The 27,930-nt window shown below is 39.3% G+C and overlaps 1 protein-coding gene across 1 annotated transcript; it reads right to left on the bottom strand.

Annotated features, from left to right (window-relative positions):
• Nucleotides 1-10,138: 10,138 nt before the first annotated feature.
• Nucleotides 10,139-17,272, bottom strand: LOC146676769 (uncharacterized). Its single transcript, XM_085383585.1, has 7 exons — nucleotides 17,230-17,272; nucleotides 16,763-17,101; nucleotides 16,445-16,666; nucleotides 14,106-14,259; nucleotides 11,870-11,931; nucleotides 10,868-10,932; nucleotides 10,139-10,264 (listed from the first exon to the last, which is right to left on the bottom strand). The coding sequence occupies exons 1-7, from the start codon at nucleotides 17,270-17,272 to the stop codon at nucleotides 10,139-10,141; spliced, it is 1,011 nt and encodes a 336-aa protein (XP_085239711.1).
• Nucleotides 17,273-27,930: the final 10,658 nt, after the last annotated feature.

The following is a 27,930-nucleotide window of genomic DNA, read 5'->3' as shown; positions in this document are numbered from 1 at the left end:
GTACAGCCAGACTTTGGCCGCTTCGCCTTGGGCATTTTTAATCTGTAGCTCTGCTCTAAAAGAACGTACGTACCTGGGCCCGCCTACTACGCTTGCAAAGGTAAAATGATTGGCTAGAAGTGTATCACAGCTCAGGAAAAAAAAGCACCGAAATAAAGCACCGAAATGTGCGCTGCTTTTCGGTCTGGTTACTATCGTTTATGTCAGAACAGCTGCCATCATGGCACCGGACACCGGTACCCATCCCTAGTTACGATAATAGAGTACAAATACATTTCCAGACAAAACAAAGCACTAAGTAACCTGGGAGCACTATGTTAAAAGAAATATTGCACTCCTAGTGTAAAAGTTAGGTAAAATCAACACAGAAATATCAACTGGGAACACCCAGTAACACAATAGGTTAAAATTTAGATTGGAGGCCCAGGTAAAGGGAGTTGCAGTAGTCTAATCTTGAAGTAACAAAGGCATAGATACGTTTTTCAAGATCCATTCACGGTAATGCGGTAATGTAATACTTAGCCTTAGAAATTTGTTGTAGTTGATAAAAGCTAGACTGTACTACAGAGGACACTTGTTTAACAAGTTTACAATCAAGAAAGCATTGTAGTGAAGATGTCCTGGAAAATCACAAAATAGTCCAAAACAAAAGTCCATGAAAGGCACTGGAGCAGAGGAAACAGTCTATAAACATTTCAGGGTGGCAACCATGACTCCAGGCGAAGAAAGTTCAAAAGCACCACTCAGGAGGCCGACCAGGAGGACAGCTGCACAGGAGATTATACAGTTCAGGGGGCCGACCAGGGGGCCGACCAGGGGGCCGACGGCTCAACAGCCCATGACTGAACAGATCAGGGGGCTGACCGCGGAGCCAGCAGTGGCGACGAAGCAGGTCAGGAGGCCTTGAAGGTGGCCGCTGACGCCAAACCAGGCGTGGACGATGTTTAGCAGGCTGAGCCGGACGTGGACCAGGCAAGGCAGGACCAAGCGGTGGCGCTGCAGGCAACGGCGTGGAAGCCGCAGGTTGTGGAACAGAAGGAGGCTGGACTGGCTCCTCGGGCCCTCCAGCTGATGAGGCATGTACTGGTCCTGCATCTGCTCCAGCTGGGGGGCCCGAGGAGCCCGTCCAGCCTCATGCCTCGTCAGCTGGAGCAGATGCAGGACCAGTACGTGCAGAGACCACTGGCTGAACAGAAGGCTGAGCAGGTGGTGGAGCAGATGACTGAGCTGAACGCTGCGGAGATAGCTGAGCTGCCCAGTGGGCTAAGGGCTGAGCTAACGGTAACACAGGAAATTGAACTATGGACTGAGCTGCTAACAGAGCTAATTACTGAGCTATAGACTGAAATGCATGCAGTAGTGATGGTGGTGATGATGGTTGTGGACTTAAGTCTCCTGAGCCTCTGGAACACAGGCAGGACTGCTGGGCGGGCTTGCCTGAGCCTTCAGCAGAAACAAGAACGGCTGTAGGCACCTGCCGGACACTAGCCGCTCCCACCCGAGGAGTAGGTATGGGTGCGGAGACGGGCTGTAGCCTGGCTGACCTCACCCTGGGGACCGGGACAGGCACTGGCAACGGCTGGGCAACTGCCGTTCTCACCCGAGGAGCTGGTACGGGTGCAGAAACTGACAGAGCCTCAGCCGGCCTGGAAACCAGAGCAAGGACCAACTGGGCCCCAGCCTCCCTCACCCGAGGAGCTGGTATGGGTGCAGGGATTCCTCAGGTGAGGAAGTAGACTAGACTGCATCTTTTGATCCATGGTCAATCATCCAGTTAAATAAATTTCCAAAAGTTGACTCTATTCATCTGGACGTAGCGTTTTCAGTGGGAGAAACGTTTCATCACTCATCCAAGTGACTAGACTGCATACATTAAAATAAAATAACCAACAAAATTATGCTTGCTGACTCTTTTACACAACATACAAGATAGATATGAGTATGTGTTGTCCTCTTTCTAAATGTATTTTAGATTTATGATTTTATAATAACAATAATAATTATTATTGTTATTATTATTGCTGTTGTTGTTGTTGCTGTTGTTAGAAAGTAAACATAAAACTAATGTCCTCGTGCATATCATAACCTTCAAGAGCATTTCCATCCAGCTTCAGTAATATTTACATTTAGACACCAAACTGTAGTTCTTCAGAGATCTTTACTGTTGAAGCCCAGTCAAACCTCTCATGGAAAAGGCACTCACTAACTTCAGCCACCTCCCCTAAGAAAGCAAAAGGTCCTACCATGCTACAAAGACACTTTCGGAAACATAATAGAGAATCCAAGGTGTTTGTCTGGTCTTCAAAAACACAAGAACCCTGCACTGCAAGCCCACACAAAACCCACAGAACCCAAAGTATCTCCTGTTAAGACTTCAGTGCCAGAAACAACAAGGCAACTCTAGAGGTCCCGTGTCAATTTCCCAGTAGTTCACAATGGTTTTGGTAGCAACAGAAGGTACGATACAATATTATTAAGGTGGTTTTAATGTAGATCAGAGATATATTTTTGTTTACTTAGAGTATTATAAAGTTATAAATCAGTGTTCCTTGTATACAGAACAAATAATAACCACGGGGTGAACTGTGTTATAGATATTTAAGAAACACATAAGTGCAATATCGATATTGGTAAGTAACAGTGTATAAAAAAGTACATTATACTCATGAACAATATTGTAGATTAGGAAATTCTTAACAGCCCTGTGGAGAATTAAAGCTGTGTATTATGTGATGCACATAACTGAGACCACTGCGGGCTGAGCTGGTGCAACGTACATACTGTTGATAGGACAGGAAGGGACATCGAGGGGCTACAAACAAGAGATGAAGACATGCCAAAAACTTTCCTGCATGTAATCCTGTGTCCAATTATTGGCAGAATTCTAGCATCAAAGTGTGTTTTTAGAGAGAAAAGTTCATTTTAAAGTATTCTGGTATGTGCCAGAATCAGTGCTTGTGAAAAACAAACAAAGCCACAAGTGGACTGCAAGATGCAAGCTGTGACTGGCTACTTCTATGCTTCCCACACCCACCAAGCCTGTTTACTCAGAATGCATATGCATCTGGGCATCAACAGGACATGAATCTAGTTCACAACAACTCACCGCAGGCTCTCTTTAGATGAAGCTGTGGATAGTTTTTAACCTTCCTCTCTGAATTTGACCTCAATTTGTTTAAATTAATGTAGTGTTGAACAAAAACACGTTTTTTAAACACACAAACTATCACTGTTTCAAAAAATTGTGAAATATTTCATGTTTAATTTGATTAAAAATTTAATATTTAGGTCTCTGTGATCGGAGACCTAATTTAAATTTACTGTCACTTTGTCAGAATGAGATTTGCAGACCACCAGATATTTGACTTATGTGTGGCTGAGGTACAAAAAACAGACCCCAAAGGAAGCAGGTATAATGAAAAAAGAAGAGGGCCAAGGATTGAACCCTGGGGCACCCCACAAGAAAGGGGGCTGAGGTGGACTCAAAATGTTCAACTTTAACACTAAACGTTCTACCACTCAAATATGTACGAAGCCAATCCAGTGCTGCACCTTTGATGCTAACCAGGTGTTCCAAACGAGAGATAAGAATATTGTGGTCAGCAGTATCAAATGCTGCAGTAAGGTCTGAAAGCACAAGGATCACAGGACTTCCTCAATCGCTAGCTAAAAAGATATCGTTAAAAACACGTAAAAGTGCTGTTTCAGTGGAGTGTAGATGTTTAAAATAGACTGAAAAACTTCCATGATACCATTAGTATCTAAAAATGTATTCAGCTGGGTAAAAACTATTTTTTCCAATAACTTTGGGAGGAATGGAAGTCTTGAAATGGGTCTAAAATTTGAGCAAGCTAAAGGGTTGAGGCCAGGTTTTTTTAATAAAGGGTTTACAATTGCATGTTTAAAACCATCAGGAACCACACTGGAAGTAATACTGCTATTTATAATTGCAAGGACTGAGGTTCCAATTGAAGGGAAAACATCTTTAAAGAGCCATGGAGGGATCACATCCACAGGAGAAACGGAAGGTTTAATTTGCCTAACCATCTCGTTAAGAATTGTAATTGAGATGGGTTCAAACTGGTATAAGGGAACAGGGACTAAATGTGGATGGGTCACATGTAGGAGGTACTATTGCTGAGCTGATGGACTCAACCCTGTTTACAAAAAAAGAAACTGATTCTGCCATTGGGGCAGATCAACAGGGGGAATGTTAAGATAAAATTATCTGAAGTGTCTCAGTGCTATGCTTTATATTAATAAGTGTCATATAATTATATAGTGTAGTATTAAGTGGACATAGCCCTGATAATAAGGGCGCTAATAGACAATAACCTATGAGTACGCTATGCAACGTGACTACTGAATGCCTGTGAAATGCTGTTGTTTGGTCTAGTGTGGGACAGCCGGTAATAAACCTGTTAGGGGTGCACCGCTATTTCGAGAGCCGCGGCAGAGTGTCATGCAGGACACATCTCTCTTCTTGAAGTGATTTTGTAAGAGAGTAAAAGTGTAAAATGGTCTACTGAGCAGTGTGTTGTCTTCCATCAGATACCTATGAGGAATCAAACGAACTCGGGGAAGTGTTGATATTTAACAGTGTTCATACATAATGTGCAACAGATTATAAGGCGCATTAACTAAAATAAAACAGATAAATTAAACTGTACTTACCTAATTCTTCTTACTTCCTCCATTTCCGTACAATTGATTCATTAATGTTGAATTCTCTCGGTGCTGCTCTATTCCCATCTTGCTGCAGTATATTGATGATTAACTTCGTATTGTGGATGGATTATTTCAGTTGTTCTCCTGACTGAAGTTTGGTCCGTTTACAGCATCCTGCCATACGATTGCATTTGTCCCTAACCATCAGGAACCCTCACGTTAACTTTTATCAAGTGGAAAAAAGTTAGCGTTCATCCTTCTGCTTCACTGTGTTTATGTTATGCTAACATAGCTGTGTCGCTAGCGATCCAGTAGCACATCATTATATACCAGCTAGTCCAACTTCAGTAACCCTACAAACGTCACTGCTGTTTAGTTTCCTGTCTTCATTTAAGTTGGAAGTGATAGCAGAGCAGCACATTTCAATTTGTTTCAGAAATCTCTGTCAGAACATGGTAAATCATGTGTAGGTGGAAACTAGAGAGCTAACTTCTAGCTAACTTCTAAGTCCGTTAAATTTAATAAATTGATTGGATTTTAAACTTAACCTGGTAAAGCAGCAATGCTGATCATTTTATTAAAGATGAAAGGATTTAGACTGTTTTTAACTCTCAGCGATGCCGCAGTGTTCGTTTGACTTTGGGACCTGAAGCAGACATAGTGTTGGACCCGGGTTACTCCGGGAGGCTCCTGACTACAGTAGCCATAATGCTCCGACAATCCATCAGGCGGTGCAGCTGTGTAGCTTACCAAAGTCCTACTAAAATATTTTTTTAAAGATTTTTCGAGCGCCGTGTACCAAATAAGGTCAGAAAGCACAACCAGAATTCATACATATGGCGCACCGGATTGTAAGGCGCATTGTCGATTCTTAAGAAAAGCAAAGGATTTTAAGTGTGCTTTATAATCCGGAAAATACGGTATTTGCAGAGGAATAGTTTATTTGAGGAGTTTCAGTCAGGTTTCAGAAGTCATCACTATACAGAAACAGTGCACTCATCTCTCTGTGCTTGTCCTGCTGGACTGCAGTGCAACGTTTGATGCTGTTGACCATAATATTTTATCACATCAATTACAGCATGCTGTAGATATTTATGGTACTGTGCACCAGTGGTTTGATTCATATCTATCTAATAGTCTCCAATTTGTTCATTTTAATAGAGAGTCCTGTTCACAAACTAAGGTTAATTATGGAGTTCCACAGGGTTGCATGCTAGGACCAGTTCTGTTTACATTATACATCTTGTACTTCTTCTTCTTTTAGCAAGTATTATTAGAAGGTACAGCATATATTTTCACAAGAGACATAAAGACCTCGATGAAGCCTGTTTTTCTGTTTCTAAATTCAGTCCCTGGCTGCTGTAGCCTGCATGCCAAATATTGCATGCTAGTATGTTAGTAGCTTGGGAAAGATACAGTACTAACCTCAAGTTGCCCTATGATGCATCCAGCGGAGTGTGAATGAGTATGAAAGGTGAGCATGGTGTATAAAGCGCTTTGAGTGCTCTTTTTGTGTTTTTAAAGAACATTTTAAGTAAATAAAAAAATTAAAAAAAAACAGCAAACTGGACAAGTGGAGAACAAAGTAATGTCAGGCCTAAAAAAAGACTCGTCTATACCAGATGAACAGTGAAGGTAGCATGTTCAACACTATCAGTCATAAGGTTGGCCTCCAGAGTGTTGAAACAGAGTGGGATCATCTTGACAGACAAAGACAACTTGAAAATTACAAGAAATCTTGACTTTGTGCTGTTTTGTGTTGAAGAATCCCTTTCCCTTATATACTGTATGCTTGTTTCTGCATGTTTCCACATTTTAGTAAATCACCACACCTTTTTTCCCATTTTCTTAGTAAAGAAAAGGAAATGAGCAGCAGCTCAAGAAAATATGTTTTTATTTCCTCTCTAAGAATGTCAGCTGCCCTGATACTTGGACTTGGCCACCTGTGGTAAATGTTGAGGAGTAAAATGCGGATGCTAATGACAGTGTTGACCATGGCATGAATTTAAAACAAACCTTACATCCTGTTACAAATTCTGTTTTCTGTGATGTATGCAGTTTCTGTCATTTGTTCTTCTTTTAGGCTTAGGAAATACACATTTGGGTGTATTTATAGTTAGTTAATAGCCTCAGCTGAGAACAGTAAAATGACGTAGTCATATTAGACCTCATGCATTTATTTCACAGAATGGAAACAAGGACATATTAACAAGACATATTCACCTCCAACTACAAGCTGCCAAGCCTGGGAGCCATCGCCAGTCCCCTTCGAGAGCTTCCCCAAACTGCAGCTCAATTCATGTTTATCTATTCAGCCACAGAATTTCAAAGACAGACTCAGGACTGCTCCGAAATCGAATCCAAATGACTTTGCAAAATTATTTATTGATTCGCTTTTTTTAATCTACTAAAATGCTGTCAAACCTAAAATGAGGATGTGGGCCCAGCTAGTGAAATGCATTACAAGGGTTCTTTGGTTATCCACAAGCCAGGCAGAGAGAAAGAAAGAAAATCCTTCAAGGACACCTCCGTTGGCTGAAGGACTGTTGGTTAACTGGGTGATAGGACACTCTCTTAAGTTGAACACAGGATGCACAAACACACGTACACATACGCATGTACACTGACACAGATGCACACTCACTCCCCTCCCCATTCCAAATGCATCCGATGCTTGCCCCCCATCTGATGCAGACGGCGGATCAGCTGGACCTCGTGGAGATGCCGCGAACCGATGCTGCTGTCTAAATACGGTTGTTAAGTGATGACGTGACGAATCCTGCTTCCGGGCCTAAAGTAGTCTGCGTTTAATATGGCTTTTGTGTTGTTAACATGTTTAATGTTTTGTATTTTCTTCTATTTGATCTAAAAAAGCTCCTAAAACAGTCAGTGATCACTGTTGACCTCCCTCGGCTTTTATTACCGCTAAGCCCTGTTCAGCTCCACAGGAATCTCTCCCAGACCACAGACTCATAATACAAGTCAGAGCTTTATTTTAAAAAATAAATAAATAAAGTTGTGTTTTCAAAATTGGAGTTCAAGTTATTTTTATTTCCAATAGTGTTAACAAGATTTTTTTCAAATTTTCATTGTAAGTGGGCTAAAGCAGTTAATTAAAAGTAGTCTAACATAATGTAAATGCTGTAATTTGCTTATTTTAATAAACCATGTAACTTGGATGGATTCGATGCTGGCGTGACCACAGTGCTGTCACGGACCCGGCTCTGGAGGACTCAGGGGTCCGTGAGCAGTGGTTATTATTGTCATTATTATTATTACGACTATTATTTGGGGTCTGTGTTGTCTACTGTTCTGTCCACGTTTGTATGTAGAGTGCGTGTGTCTGCTTCTCTCTCTCTCCCCCCGTCCTTGGGGCTGTTGACGGAAGCGCGCGTTGTGGGAGAGGCGTGTCCGGGCGACTGTTGTCATCGGGAGTCCCTCTTTGCTGTTGCAGCTGATTACCTGACCAGCTGGTGGTAATCATCCCTCCCGGCTAGGAAGAGGTATTTAACCTGGACTCGCAGCGACAGTCGACGTGGGATTATTAATCTTGACCGGTATAGTCTGTGCTAGGCGTGTGGTCTTGGTAGTCGACTAGCGTGTGTGGCTAATTGTGGTTTTCCCTTCTTCCTCCAGGAAAGTCGAGCGAAGAAGCGAGTTGGGGAGCACACAAACTAAGGGGACTACAACACGGGACGCACTGGGAGCAAGGGATGAGCACCATTGGCAAATTACATCTCTGAGTTAATTGTTGGACTTACCTGTCTATTCACTGTAAATAAAGTGCACTGTGGCATCGCAGAGTCCTGCGTTTTGGGTCCTACTTTCCTCATCCCCACGGTCTGCCAGCCAGACCGTGACGAGTGCACACGTCTGCTGTTGTTCACAGTGGTCCAAGTGTCCGCTCAGAGAGCTTGTGTGTTCGCTCAGACACATGAAAAATTAGAGGGAACATTGGTTACGATGTGAAGATTTATGTGCTTTTTTGCTGAAGAGTTTTTTTCTGTTCTCATTGTTATCCCCTACCACTAGCTCAGTCTAAATAGAGTTGTCGTTTTTCTCCTCCAATGCCTTATTGTGTTGTACATTTGTTTCTCTTTACACTCCCTGTTCTGACCTGTCTCCCCAATGTGATGTTTGTGTAATGTATGTATGGTAAGCAGAGGTCCAATTTCGCTGCACGCAACTGCAAGCGACAAATAAAGGCTTCATCAGTCACTCAATTAATATGCAAGTCCTCATTACAGTATAGATTTGTTTCAGTGTGTGGTTCTTTAGTTTATGTAGTTAATAATAATATCTATGTGACCAGTTTCATGGTGTGAATAACTAACATACTGGATTACTTTTTGTGCCAGAGGCATGGTCCCTGGTCCCTCAGCTGCAGGGACGGAGTGGTGCAGTGATCTCAGTAGGGAAAAAAAAAACAAACTAGTATGTGTAATGACGTACTTTTTTGAATAACAACCCCAACACTGGATGCAATAGTATTGTTTATTTCCAGTATCTTTTATAAAAGTATTCACAGATACTACAGTGGGCAGATAAGCAAGATGCTATTTAACTTTGAATATAAAAACTAAAAAGTTACAAGAACATAAGCAGCAAATAAATTGTTGCCCCTAAGACTTTTACTTAAAAAATGTATATCTTTTTGCACAGCTACCAATCTGCGTTGTACGGAGCCCTGCAAGGGACATGGGAGAAAAAAAAAGGAAGATGAACTTTTGCGAGATCTCGCAAAATAGGCCGCATCCTCCGGAGGCCACCAGCTCGAAGCTGACAAGCCAGACGACGAAGGCTGTCCCAATTCGAAGGCTGCTCCAAATGCGTCCTTTGTGTCCCAACCTATCCCAAATTTCATAGTGAGGCCCAGCCAACTCTAGTTTCCAACAACTGTGGCAGCAATATTACTTAGTTTTAATATTACGCTTTCTGGGTCACAAAATAAACGTTTAAGATATTTTCAGGCGAATGTAGCCGTGTAAACTTCAAATATCTGCTCAGTTTATCAACACATCAAATACTTGCAAAAGCGTTCTCATGTTTTCGGAGACGTTTGTTACCCAGCAGTTCAAAGCTTACTGGGATGTTGAGACCTACAAGAGCCAGCGAGAATACTGCACTCCCAGCACATCGTGCCTCAACCACCCGGTCAGCTTCGAGCTAGCAGCCTCTGAAGCATGCTGCCTATTTTTGCAAGATCTCGCAAAAGTTTATCTGCATTTTTTTTCTCCCATGTCCCTTGCGGGGCTCCGTAGCCTTGCAATAAACATACACAGCATATATATTAACTACTCCACCTTCTTCATCAAAACAAGAATCATAAAGGTAATAAAAAGAGTCTCTCTCACAGCAAAAAAAATGAAACAGAAGAAAAAAACAATCCCTCCTCACTGTAATTTTCTTTTTGATCGCAACACATTTTCTTTACCCCAGAGGAATCTGCATGCTTCATGGGGACAGCCTTCTACTGGCCCTCTCTAATGCCAGAGTATATGGTGCACTCTGGTGACTCCTTCTTACTCTTCCATCTTGAAGATTTTCTTGAGGGGAAATCCAGAGCCACATAGTTTAGTCCTGCTTCTTCACCCTCCTGTAAATTATTAACAGAAATGAACAAACATTTGAAAATATTTTTAAAAACATAGGACACGTAAACATAAACAACACAGAGAACAACACATAGCCTTGTCTGTTTGTTTCTCTTCAAACGATTATTATTTGAGACGACTTCATGTTTCCGTGCAATGGTAACTGCAGCTGTTTCATATTTGCTAGTTACGATCATGAAAACACACATCTAAAGTAGACATATTACACTAAAGTGTGACCTAACCAAACATGTCCTCGTTCACTTTAAAGGACTTGTTGGTGGGATGTCAGGTGTGATTCATTACTAAACTGTCATTGACACCTCAGCTTCAGATCAAAACTATTTCTTTTACCTTTGCTGTCTGCACTTTCCTGTATTTCACAACATCCAACTGCTTCCTATATCTTTTCCAGAATGTTTATCTTACTCGTTCTGTGTGTTTCAACCTTAAAAATTCAGTATTTAATTTGTCAATGAGAGCACCTATCAAGTGCAGTACCTATCCAATATTATGATCGAAGTCTAGTCATATATGTCATTATTAGATAGACATTATATGGATATTTGGATAGCTATAGATGGTGTGTGTGTGTGTGTGTTTACCTCATTGCTCATTTGATCCCCAGATGATTTTTCCTGTTCAACATCAGTAAAGACTTCTACTTTTCCTGTTCATTAAAAAAGATATTAACAGTGATTTTTTTTTTTTACCTTGTCAGGTCAGAATCCAGAATAAACTGTTTAAGGCTTTAGTAATGCTGTACAGAGCCTCCATTTACTCCCACGGCAGCTTCAGCTTCACATGATGATAGAAGCACATTTTAGCACCTGCAAATTCAAACCGTTAACCTCCTGTTTTATCACTTTGGTCGATTAAAATCTGACTACTGGAACAGCTGCTTAAGTCTGGTGGAGTCATTTTTATGTTCATGAAATGCATTTGAAACAACTTCTCTTTAATTATCTGCAATTGTGACTTCATCTATTAAGTAACTATTTGAATTCTAGTAAACTAGGAATATTTTTGTTTGTGTTTACTTATATACACTATTGTAATGGAAATGTTGATAATAGTTTTAGGGAAAAAAATTGTTTTACAGAAAACTTGCATGAACCACGAGGAATTAATTTGAAATTCAAATTTCTGGCAGTTGTGAAGTTTGACAGTTCTCTCTATTGAGTAGAGCCGAACAGAAATATCACACAGAAAGTGCTGAATATGTCGAAAATTCACTAATTTTGTTAAACATGACTGTTTGCTTTAAAATAATCGTTGGCCCTTTTTCCAAAACTGAAGAACTTTAATAAATAAAAGTTAACTATCCTCTGCCAATCTGGTGTGCAATCATCTTAAATGGCAAATGTATTTATACAGTAAAATACAATAAATTATAAAAAATATTCAAAGATGCAAATTATCAATAAATACATCGTCAGACAGATTGAGCTTTTTTTCATTCATCTGAGAGAACAGCGCAGTGGATTTACTATTGTCATGACTTTCCCTTACATTTGCCTACAGGTAGGCTCATCAGGTTGCGTTAGTGCACTGCTGTTGTTAAATTCATATCTTTTAGTTCAGCAGACTCCAACTTTGTCACATACTGCAACTGGTGATTGTAGTCTTTCTTCTGCTCTGGTCATGTTCTGTGAGCTGAAAGGCTTCTCTTATCAGAACCAATAGAATGTTTCATGACTTTCATGGCTGTGGTGAGCACAATTTAAATTTGCATAAATTATAATATATATATATATATATTAAAATATTTATGCAAAAGTTCAAATAAATATCAGTTTGATGATTTTAAAGTTATAATAGAGTTGTTTAAGAGCTTAATTTAAAGGTTGAACATATTATATGGGACAACTCATGAGCCACAATTGAGAATTATTTATTTAAAGTTTAAAAAAAAAATAGCACTAAAAGGGTAGAAAAAACAAATGCCCTGAATTAATTAAAAGTGTATATCATAATAAATAAAAACATAATAAATTAAATGAAAGGCTCTGAGCTGTACAAATAACAGTCAGGATAGAAAAGAACTTCATCACTACTCCTAGTTATAAATTAGTGATGGGATTTCCGGCTCTTTCGGTTCGGCTCACTAAAAAGAGCCGGCTCTTTCGGCTCCGAACCGGCTCTTCAGGTTGTTTTGTTGCTTTAATTAATTTATTATTAACAATAATATAAAATTATGCACAAAAGGAATTACTAATGTAAAAACAAGTGGTTTTATTTATATATGTTTATATATAAATATATGCGGTGGCCCCTAGAGACAAAACACGTACAAACTCCAAAACACATTTCTAGCATGAACTGAACTTCCAAAGCAGAGCTACTAGATCACTTAAATTACACAATTGAAAGCATGTGTGTATTGTTTGTGTATTTATACACAGGCACTCATATATATATTCAAATAATTTAAAAAAAAGTTCATTTACCTGTTATTACCACACACCAAATCCAGTCATTGGTACTTGCTGGCTTGTGTAGCCACAAGATAACAAAGGCTCAACACTGCGCCCAGCATCCTGGAGCACTTCTGTTGTTCTTTTGTACGTGTTTTGAGTTTTTATGTGCTTCTGAGTTTTTATATGCTTCTGAGTTTTTACGTGCTTCGGAGTTTGTACGTGTTTTTACGTGTTTTGGAGTTTGTACGTGTTTTGGAGTTTGTACATGCTTCAGAGTTCGTACGTGATTTGAAGTTTGTATGTGCTTTGTCTCTAGGGGCCACCGTAAATATACTTTTATTTATTCACTCCACATAAAATGTAATAAATAAATCATCTAATACAAAAATCAACTATTCACATTTCAAGTTTTAACTATTTACATTTTCAGCTTTTTCCTTTCACAAATTTAAAGTGAAAAGAACACAAAACACTGCAAACCACAACACAATTAAATATAAATTATAATATGAAAACTAAAAGAACATGCATATTCTCTGTCATATGGACCTGCATGAATAAACTTTCTCAATCCTTTATCATCTGCAACCGAAAATAGTTGTGGATGATTACTATACCTTTCTAATGTTGTTGTCCCTGCCTCTCTTTCTCTCTCTCTGGCTCTGTTCCTGTGCTACTGAGTGTAACTACCGCCCCTCCCCCCTCTGCCCAGCGTAAAGCACAAGGCTCGTGTGCAGAGTGAAACGGAAAAAAAGTGCGAGAGAGAGGCTGAGAGAAAGAAAAAAAAAAACCCACGTGACGGCTCGCGATAAGGAGCCGGCTCGCGTCAAAGAAAAAAAAAAAAAAAACCCACGTGACGGCTCGCGATAAGGAGCCGGCTCGCGTCGTTCACGTCAAAGAGCCGGCTCTAAGAGCCATTTCGTTCGCGAACGACCCATCACTATTATAAATGTCATAAGAAACCTACAAGATACTCTCTTGTAGAAACAATGATTGATATTAGTATTAGCTTTTAATATTTTAACATGTTTTAATACGGGTGCTACTCCTGTCAGCTAAGAACAAACTGAGGTTACAGTTCAGTAAATAGTAAATATATATATCCATCCATCTTCATCCGCTTTATCCGAGGCCGGGTCGCGGGGGTAGCAGCCTAAGCAAAGAGGCCCAGACCTCCCTCTCCCCAGCCACCTCCTCCAGCTTGTCCGGGAGAATACCAAGGCGTTCCCAGGCCAGCCGAGAGATATAATCTCTCCAGCGTGTCCTGGGTCTGCCCCGGGGCCTCCTCCCGGTGGGACATGCCTGGAACACCTCACCCAGGACGCGCCCAGGGTATATATGTATATATGTATATATATGTATATATATATATATATATATATATATATATATATATATATATATACATATATACGCACACTACGTTTTATTAGATGTGAATAACTTACCTTTGCAGTGCTCGCGAGGTTGTTTTTTCTTTTTTCTTTCTTTTTTCTTTTTGGTGAGAATCAGTGCAAAGTTCACAAACACAGAGCAGGCCAGCAGTGCTCCAAGCACAGTAACGAGCAGGAACTCCTCTGGAATAAGAAAACATTACAGCAGACTGTTAACATTCTAATTATATAATGGCACAATAATGTACATATCTCGGATTAAGTACCAAACTATTCAGTTGGCTAAAGACAAAGGAGGGTTGGGGTTCCCATGTTTGAAAGACTATTATATTTCTGCTCAATTGAGGATATTAGTGTGTTGGTGTAATGTAGATTATCAAGCGAGATGGAAAGAACTAGAAACAGTGACCTTAAAAGATTCTCCAATTCAGGCAATTCTAGGGGATGTGACACTTATTAAAAAACAAATTCATCAAGGAAACCAATGGATTAACCTACCTTTAAAACTCTGGTTACAATTTCTTAATAAGAATGATTGGATTGAAGAGGTTAGGATTTTAAGATGGTGCGCTTTTGACAGTGATTTTTTACCTAATGAATTAGACGTAAGATATAAAACATGGTCTGGACAAGGTTTAACGGCATATTGTATGTTTTACGATAAGGGAATTCTTAGGGACTTCCAATCAATAAAAGATCAATACCAGTTAAGTAAAACGGACTTTTTTAGGTTCTTACAAATTAGGCATCATCTATATAATTTTATACCTAAGAGAACAGATCTTTTTTCTTTACCTGTTCTGAGTATATTTGTCAAGGCTTATCAGGCTGACACAGGCCTTAAGGTGATTTCAAGATTGTACAAGGGTATACAAGAGGTTAAGAAGTGGAATACTACCTACATCAAAAAAAAATGGGAAAATGAAACAAATATAGCAATATCAGATAACATTTGGTATGAGCAGTGCGCTTTTCAGTGGAGAATTTCTAGTTCTAATACATGGAGATGTTACGGTTGGAAGAGTATCTGTAGGTTTTTTATTACCCCTGCACAAAGTAAACATTATTTTAATCACTCTAATTGCTGGAGAAATTGTGGGGCCCAAGGAGTAAAACATTTTCATCTGTTCTGGTCTTGCCCAAGGATCAACATTTTTTGGGTATTGATCCACTCTGAGTTGCAGATTATTTTTGGTATGCAGCTTCCCTTTAATTGGGACGAACTTTTGTTTGGATATTTATACTCAGTAAATGTAGATAAAATGTCTAAGCAGTTGTATGGTATCCTGAGTTTGGCTGCCCGTAAAATTATTACCAAGAAATGGCTTAGTGTGAAAATTCCATCACTGGGTGATTGGCATGAGACTGTACATGGGATGTTTAAAATGGAAAGAATTACCTTCATTAAAAGACTCCAGTTTGATATATTTAGTGAAATTTGGGGTAAATGGAAACACTACATCCGGTTAAGGAGACCCAATCTTGTTTGAATCTCTGTAACTATATATGCCACATTTCTGAATCGTTATGGGTTTATATGTATATGTTAGTATGTATGAGACTACAAGTGAACACATATGTAAGTAGGTATGTGTATGTATGCTTAAGAATATGGGTGTGTGAGTGAATATGTGTGTGCGAGTACATACACACTAGAGGGTACACCCGTCTGTTTTTCTTATTTTTATTTTTTATTTTTTTTTTATTATTATTTACGTCTGTTCTTGATTATATGTTTATTTTGGATTATTTGTGTTTATATAGGTTGTTTAATAAAAAGAGAATAACAAAAAAAAAAAAAAATAATGTACATATCTCACTGTGAGTGAGGTCACAGTATTAAAGTTTCATTTAAATAGTTTTCATTCACTGCATGAATTTTGAGTTTCAGAAGTAGAAACTCAGGAAAAGCTAAAAACAAAAAACATTCAGGATTCCAACCACTTTTTGACTCAATTTCCAAGATGTACAGTGTCTCAGTAATAAATCTTCATAAACATTAGTTCATACATTTGTGATTTTTATGCCAAGACGAAGAAGAAAAAGCACAAGTAGCAAAGGCAGCCAAAAGGAACCTGCAATAATTCTTGTAAGCTTTAAACTGCAAATCTGATTTATAGATTTCCAACCACTGTGGACTGTGAGACGTAAGAACATTATAATGTTTATATTAAGTATTTTGAGCTGTCAGCAGCTAATGATACATCATATTGCATATCCACACAATGATCACCTAATTATCTAACTCACATCAATTTTAGAGGGCTCAAAACTACCATGCGAAGCCCTCTAGTATATATTCATGGAAACCAAGACAGCAATAACAAGCAAAATAACTAAAGACGTAAATAAGACTTTACAAACATACTGGTCTCCACTTTAGCTCCTTCCCCAAACAGGATCTGTCCACATGTTACCACAGTACAGTAGTAGGTCCCACTATCAGATGTTTCACCATATGGACACTGATCTGTCTCAGTTTTGTTCTTGGAGAGGAGCGAACACTGCAGAGTGACTGCATTACCCAGATGGACTGGCTCCACTTCTCGACTTTTCTTCATGGTGACAAATGTATTTTGCGTTTTAGGATCTGTGGGAGTCACAGAGAGACATAAAATAGCATTAACTAGAATTGTTTGGCTTTAGCCGCAGATATGATATAAACAATCAAATTAACATACTTTACCATTCACTGCCACAATTGTGCCATTTTTAAATCTCATACTGAATGATGATCCTGCTTGACAGAAGTACGTTGCTTCATCTTTTTTGCTTACATTTCTTATGATAAGAGAATGCACATTACCCACTTTTGTGGCACTGAATCTTGAGTTGTTCTTTTGAAATAATATTTTGTCAAAACTTCCTTCAGCAACTGTTTGAACCATATATCCAAAATTCAGCTTATACCAGTAAAACAACCCTGGATCACTTCCAGAGAGCGCACATATCAGAGTCACATTATCTCCGGGTTTAGCCACAGTTAAAGAGATCTGCTGAGGAACCTCATTCGTTTCAGTCAAAGCTGAAGCAAAGAGACAAACAGTAACAGTTAGAACAAAACAGAAAAAAGCACTCAAAAGTATATTCATCATGTTATGCCAAATATTAGAAAAACCTCATGTTTTACATTGTTTACAATGATAAACTCACACAATGTACTTAGAAGCATCAAAGAAACCAGTCTTCCAACCATTGTGGTACCTCAGCCTTCTCTTTCATAACTAATATCTTTACACTCAAAGGAAGATTTAGTCATGAGCTGATTAAGGTTTACAAAGTGGAAATCACAGTGATTGGCTGAAGCACAAAATGCACTTCCTGTAAAAATTTGCAAACCATTTACATATTTAGAGGCAAACACATTATTGCAAGCTGATGACAGAACAAAAAAGCACTCTGCTTTCGCTAACATAAGTTATGTCGTGTTACACTTTTGCTTTTTTGAGAATTGTAATGTAATTCCATAATTTTTATTATACTCTACTTGATCTGCTAGTCTTTATCGACCTTTGAGCTTCAAATTGTTACATTTAATTGTTTTGTAAATGTAAATGTTAAAAAAAATTGTGAAGTTCATTTAGGTCAGCCTGTTAAAAAATAAATGATGATAGACAAACCTGACATGGATCACCTGTTAGCTCTACTTTTACAGAGTGATAATACAACGTAACGTAAACTTTATTCTGAACTCTATTTTCTGTTTACACAAAAAATAGAGTTTAAAAACTGAAAGTTTTACCAACCGTTTGAAAAAAATGTAAGTGCCAAAAATTAACCTGACACTTTGAAACATGAATGACCAACAAACAGGGTTTTTTTCCTTTGTCATGACATGATATTGTAGGCAAGTACTTACAGTAAAAGATGTTTATTGAGTAATTCTCTGTGAGGTGAGAAATAATGAGGGAAAATATGAAAAGAGGCCACCACAGACGTACACTCATTGTTTTGATTAAAGCTGACTGCAGGAAGTGTGTGCTGTGTGCAGCTTAGTGTGCTACAAATCCATCCATTCATCTTTTTCTTTTTTAATTATCTGCTATTAAGTTATTTCTTTTTCAAGTTATTGTACCCTAAATAATAAGTCACATTTTACATGACATTAAGTGAAACCAGCCCCAGTCGCATTTCCACACACTTTATCTCCCTGCACACAAAATGTTAATTCCATGTTACATAATTAGTTTCATATCTGAGTAGACAAACTTAGATCATTTTTTAACCATAACCAAGTATTTTTGTTGCACAAGCCAACAGAGTAGTTTTGGTTGCTACAACTACACCTTCACTGGCTTCACTGATACTGTGCTGCCAGTGGTGATGCACTGAATTAGTTTTCTGTATATCAGAGCTGAGCAGACACCTACTCATAATCAAACATGCAATGACCTGAAAAATACTGAACAAAAGTCTTTATTGTGGTGTCCTGTCTGCCTGTTTGTCTGTCTGTTTTGTGCTTTTGCTATTAGGTTTAATTTACTATCAAAGTAGTTCTTGAGTCGGTTCATTTGCAAATAAGGACTTGAAGTCACCTGCAGTCTTTTATTTCTATCATACTTTCAGTATTTTCAAGATCTCTGTTGTAACGTATGTAATTTTGTCTATAAGATGAATGAAAATTGTTCTTATTTAATTTTTTGTAAGCTGTTACCTTGTTTTTTTATAATTTGCAGACTGTTGACATGCTGATTAAATACAAAATCATATAAATCATTCACTTTACATTCAAAGGACAGGGAAGGTGAAACCCGTCACAGAGGTGTGACACGATGAAGGAAAAATTCAAAAGTCATCAAAACAGAAGCACGCTGGTTCACTGCATGCTGTGAACCAGCGTGCAGCAAAAAATCCCCTGTTGCCCCTTCAGGCGGTTTGCCCTTCAAGCTCGGGTCCTCTACCAGAGGCCTGGGAACTTGAGGGTCCTGCGCAGTATCTTAGCTGTTCCTAGTACTGCGCTCTTCTGGACAAAGATCTACAGTGTTGTTGCTGGGATCTGCTGGAGCCACTGGCCTAGCTTGGGAGTCACTGCACCTAGTGCTCCAATTACCACTGGGACCACTGTTACCTTCTCCCTCCACATCTTCTCGAGCTCTTCTCAGAGTCCTTGGTGCTCCTCCAGATTCTCGTGTTCCTACTTCCTGATATTTAGATTTAGATCTCATTTCTAAGAGAAGTCCCACTATGCGACAAAAACAGTTCAGGAAACAGAATACAAAGTGCAAGGTGTTGATCTGGCCTTCAAACTCAAGCATCCTGCACTGGAACAAGCCCACACATAACCCAATACACAACCCACAGAACCCAAAATGGTTGTTCATTCATTATTTAAATTATATAAAGAGATTTTATTGTAGATTAGAAAGTTCTTATCAACCCTGTGGTGAATTACAGCTTCATATATGATGTGCTCTGCATAACTGAGACTACTGGTTGTGTCTGAGCTGTGGATAGGACATGAAGGGAAACCACAAATGACTAGAGACATGGAGATGAAGAGACATGTCAAGAACTGATCATTTTGTAAGTCAGTCATCCTGCCAACACACTTATTTATATAGCAATTTAAAAACAGCAAGTGCTGACCAAAGTGTTTAACGAGGACATAATAAAAATGAAAAAAGAAAATAAAGTAAAAATATATTTTAGTATATTGATATGTAACACCCTTATTCACATGCTAAACCGGGGGGTAGAAATGGGCACATACACATGCTAACACTCTTACAGGGGAAAGTGCGGAGCTTCTTGCACAGATAAAGGAAATCACTAAATCCTGGGGCTTATTCACTTATTGTTCCATGTGTTTTCTTTTTGTTTGTTTGTTTTTTCATTGCTTAATCAAGATTCTCCAAAACTTCTCAGACCTTATGTATGTTTATAGGTGGAAACACTGACCTTTACAAGCTAACAGCAGTGACGAGGCAACTATCTAAAAATAGTTTGACTGAATCAGCAAAAGTCTTGTACTTTTTCACTTTCCAGTATTGTGGTATGTCCCAGTATCAGTGCTTGTGAAAGAACAAGCAAAGCCACATGTAAGCCACATGCAAGATGCAAACTATGGCTGGCTACTTTTCTGCTTTCAACGCCCTACCAACCCTGTTTACTCAGAATGCATATGCATTTGGGCATCAACAGGACGTGTAACTAGTTCAAAACAAGCTGCCGCAGACTATTTTTAGCTGAAGCTGTCGATAGTTTTTAGACCTTCCTTCCTGAATGTGGACTCATTTTGTTACGATAAACTTTAAAATATACAACTACAACTTTTAAAACGAAATGCTAAATACTTCTTTTTAAAGTAGAAGCTTTTAAACCACATCATTGTGAGCAAATACCACAATGTGCAGGACGAAACATGAATGATTCGAGCAGGCACGATCAATTACAGAAGAAAACCACACTGCTACAATGGAAATTCTCATAAAACTATTTTTATATCACACGTGAAGCATATGCATATACTATTTATGCAAACTGCCAGAAAAAGATGCCTCTCAGTGGATTCACACCTCGTTTGGATCACACAAACTGCTGCTGAATTTTTCATGCATTTTTTGTGTGTTGCGGGTTGTTAAATGAACAAAACATTACAGTGCAGTCTAGCCTAGAAACAATCCGGTCGTTAAGTGATGACGTGACGAATCCTACTTCCGGGCCTAAAGTAGTCTGCGTTTATGGCTTTTGTGTTGTTAACATGTTTAATGTTTTGTATTTTCTTCTATTTAATCTCAAAAAGCTCCTAAAACAGTCAGTGATCACTGTTGACCTCCCTCGGCTTTTATTACCGCTAATCATTTATTTAAGATCAGTTTTTAAAACCTTAGGATGTAACTACAGCCCAGCCCATGCAGCAGTATATGAATGACTAACCTCGTATTGTGGATGGATTATCTCAGTTGTTCTCCTGGCTGAAGTTTGGTCCTTTTACAGCATCCTGCCATGCGATTACATTTGTTCCTGACCACCGAGAACACTCACGGTAACTTTTATCGAGTGGAAAAAAAGTTAGCTTGTTTATATTATGCTAACATAGCTGTGTCGCTAGCGGTCACGTAGCACATCATTATATACCAGCTAGCCAAACTTCAGTAACCCTACAAACGTCACTGCTGTTTAGTTTTCTGTCTTCATTTATGTTGGAAGTGATAGCAGAGCTGTACGTTTTAATTTGTTTCCAAAACCCCGCAGTCAGGACATGCTATATTGTATTTAGATAGAAGCTAGCGAGCTAACTTCCTGCTAACTTCTAACTCCGTTAAATATCACAAATTCCGTTTTCATGGATGCCTGGATGATAAACTCAATTGTTACACCTGGTAGAGCAGAACGCTGATCATTTTATTAAAGATGAAAGACTTTAGACAGTTTTTCAACTCTCAGTAATGCCATAGGGATCGTTTGATATATGGACCTGCAGCGGAGTTTAGGCCCAGACACGGCTAGTGACGTCAGACTTAACGACCGGATAAATGCATGAACTAGTTTTTCAGCAATAGTCTGAGACAGGATATTTCTACGTAATTTTAGAGATACAACGCAAATGGAATAAAATAGTCTTGTATATGCATTGAAGGACATATCCTGGTCCTAAATGAAAGGTGTTCTCACAGTGTTACTGGAGGCCAAGGTAATGCAGAGTAAGAATCCTGTTAGATATCATATTTCTAAGATTTTCAGTTTTATCTGAATTTAGAAGCAAAAATTAGAGGCCTTCCAGGTCTTTATTAAGATATTCCTGCAGTTTAACTAATTGGTGTGTTTTATCTGACTTCATGCATTGAGGTTTAGCAGGACAAGCATAGAGATGACTCCACTGTCAAAGGCCAGAAGAAGATCATTTGTAACCTTCACAAAAGCTGTTTCTGTGCTGTGATGAGCTCTGAAACCTGAATAGTACTTTGTCAGAAGTATTAGCCCAGCAGTTCGATGCAGTTTTTATTTTTAAATTAAATAATAATTTCTTTATAGCACTTTGTTTCATTATGATTAGTTTAAGTCAATGTAGAATAAATGCAGCATTGCAGCCCCAGCATGTTGATCAAGTGATGACAGACACTCTGCTTCCACCTGCTGGTGAGTTGATAAATTCTTGTAATAACTCAAACCTTTAGCTCAGGCTTTCCCGTGCCACTCCCATCTCCATGAACCTTGTACACTGTCTTCTATTGTGTGCCTTCTTCCTGTTTGGCATATATTTCTCTAGTTTGTATATATTCCTCTTGTCATATACAGTCCTCTTGTCTGTTATTTATTCTTGCTGACCAACAAGTTATATGTTTACACGATGCACAGTTGGTGTGGACTGCCCACAATTTTGTTGTACTGAACAACAACAACAACAACTATTCACAAAAAAGGACAGCATTTTTGGAGTGTTTATCACCCTGCATATATGTTGCATACTGCCTATGGCTGTTGCAGGTGGTGAGAGCTTTTATTAAGCTAAATCAGATTAAAACCAATTTGAGTTACACTAGGTCTCAGTACAAAACATGTTTTAGTTGGTTACTTTGTTTGAAATTTTTATGAGAATTTTAATTTACGTCTGTCTTCTAGTCCTAGGTACATTCCTCAAAAGGTTTGCTACGGTATACTTTGCTAAATCCTTTAATAACGCAATTTGTATTATATTTAAAAATATGTCGTAACAGGAGTTTTACTAATAATGTATGGATTGCATAATTTTAAATTGCCTGCTGTGAACAAATCTCCTCCAGTGCTCTGCACATCTCTGGTAAATCGCTGCAGTAATGTGAAGACCAAACTCAATTTTTACAGACACGTAAGACAAAGCAGACTGTCATTTGCATCACAGCAGATTCTTTTGTCTCACATTAGCATCTAAATCTGAGACTAATGAATATATGTACACTATATATAATAGTATATGCATTACTGGATGTGTATACTAAATATGTGTTTCTACACGTGTGTGTACATATTTTACAAATTAAATAGCGTAAACAATAAAATAAAATATATAAAAATATACAGAGTTGGTTGAGACATGTGCAAAACAGAGGCATTTATATACAGTGTGGTGCCTCCACCCCTCCATGGGCAAGGGTACCTAGACCTGGGGTATAGAGTACGCTTGGGGAGTGTGATTGTGTATACAGTTTCTATTTATGTCTGCCTCTACGTTGGGTGAGTGCTGAGTAATTACATATGAGAGCATGAGGGTGGGAATGGATGTTTGTGTCTGTGTGTGCCTGTTTGTTTGTGTCTATATGTCAGGTTCGGTATCAGACGCCACCTCTCTGGGGACATCTCAGGCCCTCCAAGGTATGGAGGCCTATCTCCCCCCACCACTCCCCCTGCCAGTGGCAGACGCCCTCAGACATCAGTGCGTTGGTGGTTCTTTGTGTCCGGGGATGGGCGTCCAGGTACACACCGGCTCACTCCTGGTGGTTGCTTGTAAGGGCCTGGAGCCTGGGGCTTGCTCGGGCCCCTTCGGGGGTGGGGTGCCCTCGGCCTCTTGGCCTGGGGCTCGGTCACTCTGGCACAGCTGGCTGTCAGCGGAGCTCATGGGCACGTCACTGCAACTTCAGATATGTGAAGCTGGCAACCTTTTAAGTTCATTCATTTCTCTTTTTGAAATTTTTGACTGACCGGGGAAGCCGCACAAAAGCTAGCAAGCCACCGCTTTTCCCACTTATGTACAAATACCTTTCTGCTCTTATGCATGTCGTCATATCGAAATATATGTTATTGTTTATTAATAAACAGCACACAGTGGTCCCGCTGTTCATCCGTCACTGCCTCGCTTTTTCGCTGATTTTTTTATGGCACAGTTCAACTGTCAACAATGTGCATTGCATTCTGCAGCCTGATTGACAAATCTCCTCCATGTCGTGTCTCCTGCGCTTGCCAAATTTGTCATGTTTGGTTTTGATAACCATCACGTCCAATAAAAAAAACAGCACAAAAACACCCATAACTATGACCCTCATTCGGAAATAGGCACCTCATCCACACCAGGGGCTCTGCCACCAAGGAGTTGTTTAAGTGCCTCAGTGACCTTGCCCCCAGAAATTGGCGGGTCATCCCCCTCATCCCCAGACTCTGCTTCCTCCTTGGAAGACATGTCAGTGGGATTAAGGAGGTCCTCGAAGTATTCCTTCCCACAGGCTAACCAAGCCCGATAGGACTCCTTCTTCAGCCTGGTGACTCCCTTCTAGTGATGGGTCGGTCTCGAACGAAAGGGCTCTTAGAGCCGGGTCTTTGACGTGAACGACGCGAGCCGGCTCCTTATCGCGAGCCATGGGGTTTTTTTCTCTTTCTCTCACCCTCTCTCTCTCTCTTGCACTTTTTTTCCGCTTCACTCCGCATGCGAGCCTTGTGCTTTACGCTGGGAAGAGGGGGGAGGGGCGGTAGTTACACTCAGTGTTGCCAATTTAGCGACTTTGTCGCTATATTTAGAGAGTTTTCAGACCCCCTTAGCGACTTTTTTTTCTAAAAAGCAACTAGCGACAAATCTGGCGACTTTTTCTGGTATTATTGGAGACTTATTTATGACCACCTTTTGACGTGAAAACGTGTATCGCTCTTACTCTCAACAAGCAGCGATGCTGCCTTGGGCACCTCACCCGTGCTAAAGCACTCACAGGCGGAGGATAGCCCTCCCCCAGCTGCTATCAGGGCAGGAGGCTAGTGATGGGTCGGTCGTGAACGAAATGGCTCTTAGAGCCGGATCTTTGACGTGAACGACGCGAGCCGGCTCCTTGACGTGAACGACGCGAGCCGGCTCCTTATCGCGAGCCGTGAGGTTTTCCACTTCGCTCAGCAGAAGCGAGCCTTGTGCTTTACGGTGGGAAGAGGGGGGAGGGGCGGTAGTTACACTCAGTAGCACAGGAACAGAGTGGGAGGAAGAGAGAGAGAAAGAGCCAGGGACAACAGCGCCACATTAGAAAATCATCCACAACTATTTTCAGTTGCAGATGATAAAGGATTCAGAAAGTTTATTCATGCAGGTCCATATGACAGAGAATATGCATGTTCTTTTTGTTTTCATATTATAATTTATATTTAATTGTGTTGTGGTTTGCAGTGTTTTGTGTTGTTGCACTTTAAATTTATTTAAAAGGAAAAAGCTGAAAATTTAAATAGTTGAAATGTGAATAGTTGATTTTTGTATTATATGATTTATTTATTACATTTTATGTGGAGTGAATAAATAAAAGTAAAAGTAAATTTACGGTGGCCCCTACAGACAAAACACGTACAAACTCCAAAACACGTACAAACTCTACGTACACTGAGCTTTTGTTACCTAGTGGCTACACAAGCCAGCAAGTACCAACGACCGGATTTAGTGTGTGGTAGTAACAGGTAAATGAACTTTTAATTATTTGACTATATATTAATGCTTGTGTATAAATACACAAACAATACACATATGCTTTGATGCTTTCAATTGTGTAATTTAAGTGATCTAGGTAGCTCTGTTTTGGAAGTTCAGTTCATGCTAGAAATGTGTTTTGGAGTTTGCGCGTGCTTTGTCTCTAGGGGCCACCGCATATATTTATATATAAACATATATAAATAAAACCTTTTTTTTTTTTTACATTAGTAATTCCTTTTGTGCATAATTTTATATTATCGTAATAATAAATTAATTAAAGCAACAAAACAACCTGAAGAGCCGGTTCGGAGCCGAAAGAGCCGGTTCTCTAAAAAGAGCAGGAAATCCCATCACTACAGGAGACGTTCACACCTGTGCGTCCAAACGGCAAATGAATTGCGCATGAGCGAAGCCGCTACTCCTGCACTGACTGTAACGCAGTCAATTCTTCTTTTACTGTTATGCTGTTTTGTGGATCACAAGGTTTAAAACTACTTATAAACACGCACTCTCACACACAAAGTAACTCCACCAGAGCGCCAATTTCGGGTCACTTTTGCCGGTCCAGGTCTGGATAAAGGAGCAGGGTTGGAATTGTGACATTAAAAAACAATAACTGCTAAAAGAAATTTAATTTGTAGTTCTAAATAAATTCGAAATGCATTTAGGACGTTTTTTACTCACTTTATGTCTCTTCCATGATGTTATTTCTCTCTCCAACATCGTAGGTCTTCTTTTTGTTTTCATATTATAATTTATATTTAACAAATTGCCCACGTGTGGGACTAATAAAGGTTATCTTATCTTAATTGTGTTGTGGTTTGCAGTGTTTTGTATTGTTTCACTTTAAATTTGTAAAAGGAAAAAGCTGAAAAATTAAATCACGTATGAACTCTGAAGCGCGTACAAACCCTGAAGCACGTACAAACTCCAAAACACGTAAAAACTCCAAAACACGTAAAAACGCGTATAAACTCCGAAGCACGTACAAACTCCAAAACTCGTAAAAACTCAGAAGCACATAAAAACTCAAAACACGTACAAAAGACAACAGAAGTGCTCCTGGATGCTAGGCACAGTGTTGAGCTTATGTTACCTAGTGGCTACACAAGCCGGCAAGTACCAACGATGTGGTAGTAACAGGTAAATGAACTTTTTTTTTAAAATTATTTGACTGTATATGAATGCTTGTGTATAAATACACAAACAATACACATATGCTTTCATGCTTTCAATTGTGTAATTTAAGTGATCTAGGTAGCTGTTTTGGAAGTTCAGTTCATGCTAGAAATGCTTTTTGGAGTTTGTACGTGTTTTGTCTCTAGGGGCCACCGCATATATTTATTAGGGGTGCAACAATACTCGTATCGATATTGAACCGTTCGATACAGTGCTTTTGGTTCGGTACGCATATGTATCGAACAATACAACATTTTTTATTTATTTTATCAACTTTCCTTCTGACGATGCTGTCTGTGTTGAGCGCTCAGTGGCTCTGCACTCGACAGTGCAGCCTAGGCGGAGTAGTCGAAGGCAGATTCACTGAGCGCAGGGCAAGCTAGCGAGACAGAAGTTAAGCTCTCGTTGCAACATGGCAAATTGAACCTCCCCCACCCTCATTCAGATCTGGCCTTTAGAACTATTTTGGTTTTCATGTGACGTATGACCCTGAAGGTAAGCGCGTCATGGACTAAAGTAAAACAGTATGTTGGATGTGCCACGCAATGCTCAATTACATTGGTGGGAACTAGTGCGTTAGCGCAGTTAGCTCGTTAACGTGTTGGCCGTCCAGCCCCACGCACGGGGCGATCCGCGGTAGCTCGTTAACCGAGATTTGCCGTGTTGTGGCATTAACGTTATTTCAACGAGATTAACGCTGACAACACTAGTGGGAACACAACGAATATGACTGCAAATTTATTCCGACATCATCCTAGTGCAAAGACAAGTGGAAGCAGACAAAAACAACAAGCACGCATGCTACAAACTTTACCCGAGTCATTTAGACAGCCGTTAGCACGATTCTCCTTATGGGGACCTGATATGTTTAATATGCTGCTGAGAATATAGCCCAGAAGAAGAGTATAGTATAGCTTTTATTTTGGAAAGAGCCATTTCTCTGTAATAAACTCTCTTTTCCAAAGATGAGGGATTTCTCGATCAGATAGGTTAATTTTTTTATTACTTTGGTGTTTCAGCAACATTAAATTTGAAAACTGTACTTTTGAGTTAAAATATATATTTATAATTTTAATAAATGACAAATTAAAAAGGCATGAACATTTTTTTTTGTATTGAAAGAATATCAAACCGTGTATCGAAAGTATCGAACCGAACCGTGAATTTTGTGTATCGTTGCACCCCTAATATTTATATATAAACATATATAAATAAAACCACTTTTTTACATTAGTAATTCCTTTTGTGCATAATTTTATATTATTGTTAATAATAAATTAATTAAAGCAACAAAACAACCTGAAGAGCCAGTTCGGAGCCGAAAG

This window comes from Rhamphochromis longiceps, linkage group LG2, assembly GCF_057381845.1.
Source record: "Rhamphochromis longiceps isolate RC_006_pf linkage group LG2, R_longiceps_female_GT1.1, whole genome shotgun sequence".
NCBI lineage: Eukaryota > Metazoa > Chordata > Actinopteri > Cichliformes > Cichlidae > Rhamphochromis > Rhamphochromis longiceps.
The sequence above is the reverse complement of the archived record's forward strand: the minus strand, read 5'-3'. Positions and strand labels throughout refer to the sequence as shown.